General features: G+C 46.2%; 1 protein-coding gene across 1 annotated transcript in view; it reads right to left on the bottom strand.

The window, feature by feature from the left end:
• LOC141083026 (SLAM family member 5-like) overlaps positions 1–13,794 on the bottom strand; it is a 151,887-nt gene that overhangs the window by 21,812 nt on the left and 116,281 nt on the right. The window contains exon 8 of the mRNA XM_073567171.1: positions 3,401–3,476. Within this exon, the coding sequence (XP_073423272.1) occupies positions 3,414–3,476 (63 nt within the window). The 3' untranslated portion in view covers positions 3,401–3,413. The remainder of the gene's footprint in view (positions 1–3,400; positions 3,477–13,794) is intronic.

The raw sequence follows: 13,794 nt of genomic DNA, 5'->3' as shown, positions 1-13,794 counted from the left end.
AGTAACGTCTCGGCCTCGCTTTCGGAGAATACATCTTCGAAGTCCTTCAGGCATTCCGGAATACCTTCCAGCTCGACAGATGATACAGACACAGACTTAACAGGTTCAACCAGCAATGCGGATTTATCACATAACTCAAAATCATTAAACCCCCATTGAACAATCTCCCCCGTTTTCCAGTTAATAACTGGGTTATGGCGTTGTACCAGGGCATGCCCAACACCAACCCTGCAGGTAGATTGTCCTGAACAAAACAACTTAGGTTTTCCACATGAGTAGCGCCCACTCTGAGTGAAAACAAGTCAGACATAAAGCGAATTCCCTCCTTAGTGAGGGGAGAGGAGTCAATGACCATCACCTTGATCGGAACCTTGAGCCTAACTGTCCCTATCTTGCAGTGTGTGACCAATTGGGAGTCAATGAGATTAATCGATGACCCGCAGTCCACGAAGGCTGTAGAGGAAAAAGAACTACCGTCCACAAACAGTTCCACAGGCAGTAACACTTTAGAAAACGAGGAAAAGGGTACCTGAGGGTCTGAGTAGTCTCCCCGTTGACTACCCAGACCTAGTCGTTTCCCGCCGACCGGGTTTGAAGACGTGCAATCAGGACACTCCCTTTTCCAATGTCCCGTTTTACCACAGTAAAAGCATAACTGCTTGTGCTTCCGGCGTTTCCTCTCCGTATCCTTCAGGAAGAGGGCGCCTACATCCTTGAGCTCAGGGGCAGTCTCTTTTCCACTGGGGAACAATGGAGTTTCCACCTGCATCACCCCTCTGGCCCGCAGCCTGCTGACCATCCGGACGGCCTGGGTCATGGCGTCCTCGAGAGAGTTAGGTGGGGGATGTAATGCCAAGGCATCCTGCAGCCGCTCGGACAAGCCTCTGCGAAAGAGTCCTCGGAGTGCGGCATCATTCCAAGAGACCTCTGCGGCCCAGTGGCGGAACTCAGTACAAAACCACTCCGCTGAGTGTTTCCCCTGACAGACACTCATCACCATGTCCTCTGCCAATCGCACTCTGTCCGGCTCATCATAAATGTGCCCGAGGGCCTCAAAAAATGTATTCACCGACACTCTCTCAGGGGCAGTGGGAGAAAGGGAGAAAGCCCAAGCTTGTGGGGACCCTCTTAACAGAGACATAATGACCCCAACCTTCTGACTTTCGTCCCCAGAGGAACGTGGTCTCAAACTAAAAAAAAGTTTGCACCCCTCCATGAAGACCCTGAGCTCCTTTTTGTTTCCAGAAAAAAAGGCAGGCAGTTTAACAGGTGGTTCTGGGGACACCAAAGCAACATCACTCGCCCCAGCCCCCAGAGACCCAGCAGCTAAAGCCCCCCTGTACTGTCTCAGAAACCTGCTGCTGAGAACAAGCCAGAGCTTGCTGCTCCAGAGATAAACCCTGAAACATCTGACTCAGATTTTTCATTTGCTCTGCAAGAGATTGTATGGGATCCATAACACTCTGCACAAAAAAACCCCAAAAACTTAATGGTCAGTTAAAATGTCAAGGTCCTGACAGCGCCGGCGTACAGCCTCCGCTAAGCAGGGACTCACCCGCACCGTAGGGACCCCTGGGGACAAGAACAGCGGGACAATAAAGATGCACGGGACCTGAATGTAGAAGATTAGAAAGCCGGCACAGGACCTACGGTCATGTGACTGCAAGGGGGTGGGGCTTAGCATCCTGCTTTCAGAGGAGGAAGAAAACTCAGAGTCGGGCAAAGCAGAGGTCAGGCACAATACAGGCAAGCGAGGTACAGGAGGGATAAACAGACGGGAGGTCAGACAAAGCCAAAGGTCATACACAAGATATCAGTACAGTACCAGGGATGAGACAGAACGGATAGTCAGGGCCAAGCAGAGATCAAAACCAAACGGACATAGAAGGTACCAGACAGAATCCAAAGCGATATCCAGAGAACAGACCGAGACATACACAGGGAATCAACCAACCAGAACACAGCACTAACACACTCAGGGGTCACCACACTATGCCAAGGGCGAAAGTATAACTGACAGGGGATGGGAGCTTCCTAAGGCTATAAGAAGCCTCCCCAGAACCAATGAGAGGCCTCCCTAATAGGTCCCAGGTGTGCAGGTGAGTGTCTGCACTGAGATCAGAACATTAACCCCAGAAGTGCCAGTCACCCAGCACTGGTATCATGACACCTCAGTGTCCCTCCACTCTGTTGCTTATGTTAATTTCAACCCACATAGCAAGATTGAAAGCTCCGTAGTGTCAGACAGCTCCGCAGTGTCCCTCCTCTCCTGCCGCTGCTCAATCATGCCCACTAACTGATTGATAGCTCCTCATTGTCCCTCCTCTCCTGCCGCTGCTCAATCATGCCCACTAACTGATTGATAGCTCCTCATTGTCCCTCCTCTCCTGCCGCTGCTCAATCTATGCCCACTAACTGATTGATAGCTCCTCATTGTCCCTCCTCTCCTGCCGCTGCTCAATCTATGCCCACTGACCTGATTGATAGCTCCTCATTGTCCCTCCTCTCCTGCCGCTGCTCAATCTATGCCCACTAACTGATTGATAGCTCCTCATTCTCCCTCCTCTCCTGCCGCTGCTCAATCTATGCCCACTGACCTGATTGATAGCTCCTCATTGTCCCTCCTCTCCTGCCGCTGTTCAATCTATGTGCACTAACCTGATTGATAGCTCCTCATTGTCCCTCCTCTCCTGCCGCTGTTCAATCTATGTGCACTAACCTGATTGATAGCTCCTCATTGTCCCTCCTCTCCTGCCGTTGCTCAATCTATGTCCACTAACTGATTGATAGCTCCTCATTGTCCCTCCTCTCCTGCCGCTGCTCAATCTATGCGCACTAACCTGACTGATAGCTCCTCATTGTCCCTCATCTCCTGCCACTAATCTCTGCCCACCTAGCCTGATTAACATGCTCCTCAATGTCTAGCCACCCTGCAGCTGATGAAATCTCCACCCACATTGCTTGATTGACAGCTGTGCAACATCCCTACTCCCCTGCTGCTGTTTAATCTGCATATACCTTTCCTGATTGACATCTCTCCTCCATGCTGCTGAATCTCTGCTCACATAGCCTTATTGACAATTTCCTCTTTGTCCCACCCTCTATAGTTAAATTTCCACAGCTCCTTAGTGTTCCTCCTCCCTGCTGAGACCTCACAATGATAAGTACATGCTGCAGTTGGCAGTCAGGCTTGTTGGACAGGGAATGAATACGATTGAATTCATGAGCTCCTATAATCCTATAATGCTTCTGTTAACGCGTACAGTCATTCTGATGTGGTTTATCCGAATAAACATATCAATATCATCAGGTCTAACAAATCTATTTATTAATGTAAACAGTTTGCAGTGTGAAAACTGGTGACATATTTGCTTCAAGATACTTTTCTTTTACATTTTACCTTTGTACTGTCTTTATCTGTCACTATGGTTACTTGGTCCTGCAGACTGGGTACAAGTTCCATTTTGCTGATTTTCCTAAAAACAAACAAACAAAAAAGTAGCGATGTGCAATATTAAATTAGTTTTTGAATATTTCATCAAAAAATATATAATAATGTATATTTATCTTCATCAATCCTTCAAAAATATCTAATAAACTAGCTGAAGAGCCCGGCGCTGCCCGGGCATAGTAACTAACTGTGGTTAGTTATAGCAAATTATAATTATCCTCCATCCCATAGTCCAGTGCCCATATACCCATCATACATATCCACGATCCCATAGGCCCATGCCCATATACCCATCATACATATCCACGATCCCATAGTCCCGTGGCCATATACCCATCATACATATCTTCTATCCCATAGTCGAGTGCCCATATACCCATCACACATCCTCCATCCCATAGTCCCATGCCCATATACCCATCATACATATTCTCCATCCCATAGTCCCATGCCCATATACCCATCACACATCCTCCATCCCATAATCCAGAGCCCATATACCCATCATACATATCCTCCATCCCATAGTCCCGTGCCCATATACCCATCACATATCCTCCATCCCATAGTCCATAGTCCCATGCCCATATACCCATCATACAAATCCTCCATCCTATATTCCCGTTCCCATATACCCATCACACATCCTCCATCCCATAGTCCCATGCCCATATACCCTTCATACATATCCTCCATCCCATAGTCCCGTGCCCATATACCCATCACACATCCTACATCCCATAGTCCCGTGCCCATATACCCATCACACATCCTACATCACATAGTCCTGTGCCCATATACCCATCATACATATCCTCCATCCCACAGTCCCATGCCCATATACCCATCACACATCCTACATCACATAGTCCTGTGCCCATATACCCATCATACAAATCCTCCATCCCACAGTCCCATGCCCATATACCCATCATACAAATCCTCCATCCCATAGGCCCGTGCCCATATACCCATCATACAAATCCTCCATCCCATAGTCCAGTGCCCATATACCCATCATACATATCCTCCATCCCATAGTCCCGTGCCCATATACCCATCACACATCCTCCATCCCATAGTCCCATGCCCATATACCCATCATACATATCCTCCATCCCATAGTCCCATGCCCATATACCCATCACACATCCTCCATCCCATAGTCCCGTGCCCATATACCCACCATACAAATCCTCCATCCCATAGTCCCATGCCCATATACCCATCATAAATATCCTCCATCCCATAGACACATGCCCATATACCCATCATAAATATCCTCCATCCCATAGTCGAGTGCCCATATACCCATCATACATATCCTCCATCCCATAGTCCCGTGCCCATATACCCATCACACTGACACTTGGGGTACAGGATAACACTGACACTTGGGGTACAGGATAATGACACTGATACTTGGGGTACAGGATAATGACACTGACACTTGGGGTACAGGATAACACGGACACTTGGGGTACAGGATAATGACACTGATACTTGGGGTACAGGATAATGACCCTGACACTTGGGGTACAGGATAATGACACTGACACTTGGGGTACAGGATAATGACACTGACACTTGGGGTACAGGATAATGATACTGACACTTGGGGTACAGGATATAATGACACTGACACTTGGCGTACAGGATAATGACACTGATACTGGGGCACAGGATAATGACACTGACACTTGGGGTACATGATAATGACACTGACTCTTGGAGTACAGAATAATAACACTGACACTAGGGGTACAGGATAATGACACTGACACTTGGGGTACAGGATAATGCCACTGATACTGGGGCACAGGATAATGACACTGACACTTGGGGTACAGGATAATGGCACTGACACTTGGGGTACTGGATAATGGCACTGACACTTAGGGTACAGGATAATGATACTGATACTCGGGGTACAGGATAATGACACTGACACTTGGGGTACAGGATAATGACACTGACACTTGGGGTACAGGATAATGATACTGATACTCGGGGTACAGGATAATGACACTGACACTTGGGGTACAGGATAATGATACTGACTCTTGGGGTACAGGATAATAACACTGACACTTGGGGTACAGGAGAACGACACTGACACTGGGGGTACAGGGTATTGACATTGACACTTGGGGTACAGGATAATGACACTGACACTGGGGGTACAGGATAATGACACTGACACTTGTGGTACAGGGTATTGACATTGACACTTGGGGTACAGGATAATGACACTGACACTCGGGGTACAGGATAATGACACTGATACTCGGGGTACAGGATAATGACACTGACACTTGGGGTACAGGATAATGACAATGACACTTGGGGTACAGGATAATGCCACTGAAACTGGGGCACAGGATAATGACACTGACACTTGGGGTACAGGATAATGGCACTGACACTTGGGGTACTGGATAATGGCACTGACACTTGGGGTACAAGATAATGATACTGATACTCGGGGTACAGGATAATGACACTGACACTTGGGGTACAGGATAATGACACTGACACTTGGGGTACAGGATAATGATACTGATACTCGGGGTACAGGATAATGACACTGACACTTGGGGTACAGGATAATGATACTGACTCTTGGGGTACAGGATAATAACACTGACACTTGGGGTACAGGATAACGACACTGACACTGGGGGTACAGGGTATTGACATTGACACTTGGGGTACAGGATAATGACACTGACACCGGGGGTACAGGATAATGACACTGACACTTGTGGTACAGGATAATAGCACTGATACTGGGGCACAGGATAATGACACTGACACTTGGGGTACAGGATAATGGCACTGACACTTGGGGTACAGGATAATGCCACTGATACTGGGGCATAGGATAATGACACTGACACTTGGGGTACAGGATAATGGCACTGACACTTGGGGTACTGGATAATGGCACTGACACTTGGGGTACAGGATAATGATACTGATACTCGGGGTACAGGATAATGACACTGACACTTGGGGTACAGGATAATGACACTGACACTTGGGGTACAGGATAATGCCACTGATACTGGGGCACAGGATAATGACACTGACACTTGGGGTACAGGATAATGGCACTGACACTTGGGGTACAGGATAATGACACTAACACTTGGGGTACAGGATAATGACACTGACACTTGGGGTACAGGATAATGACACTAACACTTGGGGTACAGGATAATGACACTGACACTTGGGGTACTGGATAATGGCACTGACACTTGGGGTACAGGATAATGATACTGAAACTCGGGGTACAGGATAATGACACTGACACATGGGGTACAGGATAATGACACTGACACTTGGGGTACAGGATAATGATACTGATACTCGGGGTTCAGGATAATGACACTGACACTTGGGGTACAGGATAATGATACTGACTCTTGGGGTACAGGATAATAACACTGACACTTGGGGTACAGGATAACGACACTGACACTGGGGGTACAGGGTATTGACATTGACACTTGGGGTACAGGATAATGACACTGACACTGGGGGTACAGGATAATGACACTGACACTTGTGGTACAGGGTATTGACATTGACACTAGGGGTACAGGATAATGATACTGATACTCGGGGTACAGGATAATGACACTGACACTTGGGGTACAGGATAATGACACTGACACTTGGGGTACAGGATAATGCCACTGATACTGGGGCACAGGATAATGACACTGTCACTTGGGGTACAGGATAATGGCACTGACACTTGGGGTACTGGATAATGGCACTGACACTTGGGGTACAGGATAATGATACTGATACTCGGGGTACAGGATAATGACACTGACACTTGGGGTACAGGATAATGACACTGACACTTGGGGTACAGGATAATGATACTGATACTCGGGGTACAGGATAATGACACTGACACTTGGGGTACAGGATAATAACACTGACACTTGGGGTACAGGATAACGACACTGACACTGGGGGTACAGGGTATTGACATTGACACTTGGGGTACAGGATAATGATACTGATACTCGGGGTACAGGATAATAACACTGACACTTGGGGTACAGGATAACGACACTGACACTGGGGGTACAGGGTATTGACATTGACACTTGGGGTACAGGATAATGATACTGATACTCGGGGTACAGGATAATGGCACTGACACTTGGGGTACAGGATAATGACACTGACACTTGGGATACAGGATAATGACACTGACACTTGGTACAGGATAATGACACTGACACTTGGGGTACAGGATAATGACACTGATACTTTTGGTACAGGATAATGACACTGACACTTGGGGTACAGGGTATTGACATTGACACTTGGGGTACAGGATAATGATACTGATACTCGGGGTACAGGATAATGACCCAGTCACCTGAGGTACAGGATAATGACACTAACACTTGGGGTGCAGGATAATTTCACTGACACTCGGGGAACAGGATAATTAAACTGACACTTGGGGTACAGGAAAATGATACGGATACTCGGGGTACAGGATATGGATACTGACACTTGGGGTACAGGATGCTGACACTGACACTTGGGGTACAGGATAATGACACTGACTCTTGGGGTACAGGATAATGACACTGATACTTTTGGTACAGGATAATGACACTGACACTTGGGGTACAGGGTATTGACATTGACACTTGGGGTACAGGATAATGATACTGATACTCGGCGTACAGGATAATGACACTGACACTTGGGGTAGAGAATAATGACACTGACACTTTTGGTACAGGGTATTGACATTGACACTTGGGGTACAGGACAATGAAACTCTTGGCACAGCATAATGGCATTGATACTTGGGGTACAGGATAATGATATTGACACTTGGGGTACAGGATAATGACACTGACACTTGGTTTACAGGATAATGACACTGATACTTGGGGCACAGGATAATGACACTGACACTTGGGGTACAGGATAATGACACTGACACTTGGGGTACAGGAAAATGACACTGACACTTGGAGTACAGGATAATGACACTGACACTTGGGGTACAGGATAATGACCCTGACACTTGGGGTACAGGATAATGACACTGACACTTGGGGTACAGGATAATGATACGGACACTCGGAGTACAGGATAATGACACTGACACTTGGGGTACAGGATAATAATACTGACACTTGGGGTACAGGATAATGACACTGACACTTGGGGTACAGGATGATGACACTGACACTTGGGGTACAGGATAATGGCACTGACACTTGGGGTACAGGATAATGACACTGATACTTGGGGTACAGGATAATGACACTAACACTTGGGGTACAGGATAATGATACGGACACTTGGGGTACAGGATAATGACACTGACACTTGGGGTACAGGATAATGACACTGACACTTGGGGTACAGGATAATGACACTGACACTTGGGGTACAGAATAATATCACTGACACTTGAGGTACAGGATAATGACATTGATACTTGGGGTACAGGATAATGACACTGACACTTGGGGTACAGGATAATGACACTTACACTTGGGGTACAAAATAATATCACTGACACTTGGGGTATAGGATAATGACACTGACACTTGGGGTACAGGATAATGACACTGACACTTGGGGTACAGGATAATGACACTGACACTTGGGGTACAAAATAATATCACTGACACTTGGGGTATAGGATAATGACACTGACACTTGGGGTACAGGATAATGACACTGACACTTGGGGTACAGGATAATACTACTGACACTTGAGGTACAGAATAATATCACTGACACTTGGGGTACAGGATAATGACACTGACAGTTGGGGTATAGGATAATGACACTGACACTTGGGGTACAGGATAATGATACGGACACTCGGGGTACAGGATAATGACACTGACACTTGGGGTACAGGATAATGACACTGACACTTGGGGTACAGAATAATATCACTGACACTTGGGGTACAGGATAATGACACTGACACTTGGGGTACAGGATAATGACACTGACACTTGGGGTACAGGATAATGATACGGACACTCGGGGTACAGGATAATGACACTGACACTTGGGGTACAGGATAATAATACTGACACTTGGGGTACAGGATAATGACACTGACACTTGGGGTACAGGATAATGACACTTACACTTGGGGTACAGGATAATGGCACTAACAATTGGGGTACAGAATAATATCACTAACACTTGGGGTACAGGATAATGACACTGACACTTGGGGTACAGGATAATGACACTGACACTTGGGGTACAAAATAATATCACTGACACTTGGGGTATAGGATAATGACACTGACACTTGGGGTACAGGATAATGACACTGACACTTGGGGTACAGGATAATAATACTGACACTTGGGGTACAGGATAATGACACTGACACTTGGGGTACAAAATAATATCACTGACACTTGGGGTATAGGATAATGACACTGACACTTGGGGTACAGGATAATGACACTGACACTTGGGGTACAGGGTAATAATACTGACACTTGGGGTACAGGATAATGACACTGACACTTGGGGTACAGGATAATGACACTGACACCTGGGGTACAGGATAATGGCACTGACACTTGGGGTACAGAATAATATCACTGACACTTAGGGTACAGGATAATGACACTAACACTTGGGGTACAGGATAATGACACTGACACTTGGGGTACAGGATAATGATACGGACACTCGGGGTACAGGATAATGATACGGACACTCGGGGTACACGATAATGACACTGACACTTCGGGTACAGGATAATAATACTGACACTTGGGGTACAGGATAATGACACTGACACTTGGGGTACAGGATAATGACTCTGATACTCGGGGTACAGGATAAAAATACTGACACTTGGGGTACAGGATAATGACACTGACACTTGGGGTACAGGATAATGACACTGACACTTGGGGTACAGGATAATGGCACTGACACTTGCGGTACAGAATAATATCACTGACACTTGGGGTACAGGATAATGACACTGACACTTGGGGTACAGGATAATGACACTGACACTTGGGGTACAGGATAATGATACTGACTCTTGGGGTACAGGATAATTACACTGACACTTGGGGTACAGGATAATGACACTGACACTGGAGGTACAGGGTATTGACATTGACACTTGGGGTACAGGATAATGATACTGATACTCGGGGTACAGGATAATGACACTGACACTTGGGGTACAGGATAATGACACTGACACTTGGGGTACAGGATAATGATACTGATACTCGGGGTACAGGATAATGACACTGACACTTGGGGTACAGGATAATAACACTGACACTTGGGGTACAGGATAACGACACTGACACTGGGGGTACAGGGTATTGACATTGACACTTGGGGTACAGGATAATGATACTGATACTCGGGGTACAGGATAATAACACTGACACTTGGGGTACAGGATAACGACACTGACACTGGGGGTACAGGGTATTGACATTGACACTTGGGGTACAGGATAATGATACTGATACTCGGGGTACAGGATAATGGCACTGACACTTGGGGTACAGGATAATGACACTGACACTTGGGATACAGGATAATGACACTGACACTTGGTACAGGATAATGACACTGACACTTGGGGTACAGGATAATGACACTGATACTTTTGGTACAGGATAATGACACTGACACTTGGGGTACAGGGTATTGACATTGACACTTGGGGTACAGGATAATGATACTGATACTCGGGGTACAGGATAATGACCCAGTCACCTGAGGTACAGGATAATGACACTAACACTTGGGGTGCAGGATAATTTCACTGACACTCGGGGAACAGGATAATTAAACTGACACTTGGGGTACAGGAAAATGATACGGATACTCGGGGTACAGGATATGGATACTGACACTTGGGGTACAGGATGCTGACACTGACACTTGGGGTACAGGATAATGACACTGACTCTTGGGGTACAGGATAATGACACTGATACTTTTGGTACAGGATAATGACACTGACACTTGGGGTAGAGGGTATTGACATTGACACTTGGGGTACAGGATAATGATACTGATACTCGGCGTACAGGATAATGACACTGACACTTGGGGTAGAGAATAATGACACTGACACTTTTGGTAGAGGGTATTGACATTGACACTTGGGGTACAGGACAATGAAACTCTTGGTACAGCATAATGGCATTGATACTTGGGGTACAGGATAATGACATTGACACTTGGGGTACAGGATAATGACACTGACACTTGGTTTACAGGATAATGACACTGATACTTGGGGCACAGGATAATGACACTGACACTTGGGGTACAGGATAATGACACTGACACTTGGGGTACAGGAAAATGACACTGACACTTGGAGTACAGGATAATGACACTGACACTTGGGGTACAGGATAATGTCCCTGACACTTGGGGTACAGGATAATGACACTGACACTTGGGGTACAGGATAATGATACGGACACTCGGAGTACAGGATAATGACACTGACACTTGGGGTACAGGATAATAATACTGACACTTGGGGTACAGGATAATGACACTGACACTTGGGGTACAGGATGATGACACTGACACTTGGGGTACAGGATAATGGCACTGACACTTGGGGTACAGGATAATGACACTGATACTTGGGGTACAGGATAATGACACTAACACTTGGGGTACAGGATAATGATACGGACACTTGGGGTACAGGATAATGACACTGACACTTGGGGTACAGGATAATGACACTGACACTTGGGGTACAGGATAATGACACTGACACTTGGGGTACAGAATAATATCACTGACACTTGAGGTACAGGATAATGACATTGATACTTGGGGTACAGGATAATGACACTGACACTTGGGGTACAGGATAATGACACTTACACTTGGGGTACAAAATAATATCACTGACACTTGGGGTATAGGATAATGACACTGACACTTGGGGTACAGGATAATGACACTGACACTTGGGGTACAGGATAATGACATTGACACTTGGGGTACAAAATAATATCACTGACACTTGGGGTATAGGATAATGACACTGACACTTGGGGTACAGGATAATGACACTGACACTTGGGGTACAGGATAATACTACTGACACTTGGGGTACAGAATAATATCACTGACACTAGGGGTACAGGATAATGACACTGACAGTTGGGGTATAGGATAATGACACTGACACTTGGGGTACAGGATAATGATACGGACACTCGGGGTACAGGATAATGACACTGACACTTGGGGTACAGGATAATGACACTGACACTTGGGGTACAGAATAATATCACTGACACTTGGGGTACAGGATAATGACACTGACACTTGGGGTACAGGATAATGACACTGACACTTGGGGTACAGGATAATGATACGGACACTCGGGGTACAGGATAATGACACTGACACTTGGGGTACAGGATAATAATACTGACACTTGGGGTACAGGATAATGACACTGACACTTGGGGTACAGGATAATGACACTTACACTTGGGGTACAGGATAATGGCACTAACAATTGGGGTACAGAATAATATCACTAACACTTGGGGTACAGGATAATGACACTGACACTTGGGGTACAGGATAATGACACTGACACTTGGGGTACAAAATAATATCACTGACACTTGGGGTATAGGATAATGACACTGACACTTGGGGTACAGGATAATGACACTGACACTTGGGGTACAGGATAATAATACTGACACTTGGGGTACAGGATAATGACACTGACACTTGGGGTACAAAATAATATCACTGACACTTGGGGTATATGATAATGACACTGACACTTGGGGTACAGGATAATGACACTGCCACTTGGGGTACAGGGTAATAATACTGACACTTGGGGTACAGGATAATGACACTGACACTTGGGGTACAGGATAATGACACTGACACCTGGGGTACAGGATAATGGCACTGACACTTGGGGTACAGAATAATATCACTGACACTTAGGGTACAGGATAATGACACTAACACTTGGGGTACAGGATAATGACACTGACACTTGGGGTACAGGATAATGATACGGACACTCGGGGTACAGTATAATGATACGGACACTCGGGGTACACGATAATGACACTGACACTTCGGGTACAGGATAATAATACTGACACTTGGGGTACAGGATAATGACACTGACACTTGGGGTACAGGATAATGACTCTGATACTCGGGGTACAGGATAAAAATACTGACACTTGGGGTACAGGATAATGACACTGACACTTGGGGTACAGGATAATGACACTGACCCTTGGGGTACAGGA

The sequence above is a fragment of the Dendrobates tinctorius genome, unplaced genomic scaffold (assembly GCF_039654945.1).
Source record: "Dendrobates tinctorius isolate UK_male_01 unplaced genomic scaffold, ASM3965494v1 ptg000019l, whole genome shotgun sequence".
NCBI lineage: Eukaryota > Metazoa > Chordata > Amphibia > Anura > Dendrobatidae > Dendrobates > Dendrobates tinctorius.
The sequence above is the reverse complement of the archived record's forward strand: the minus strand, read 5'-3'. Positions and strand labels throughout refer to the sequence as shown.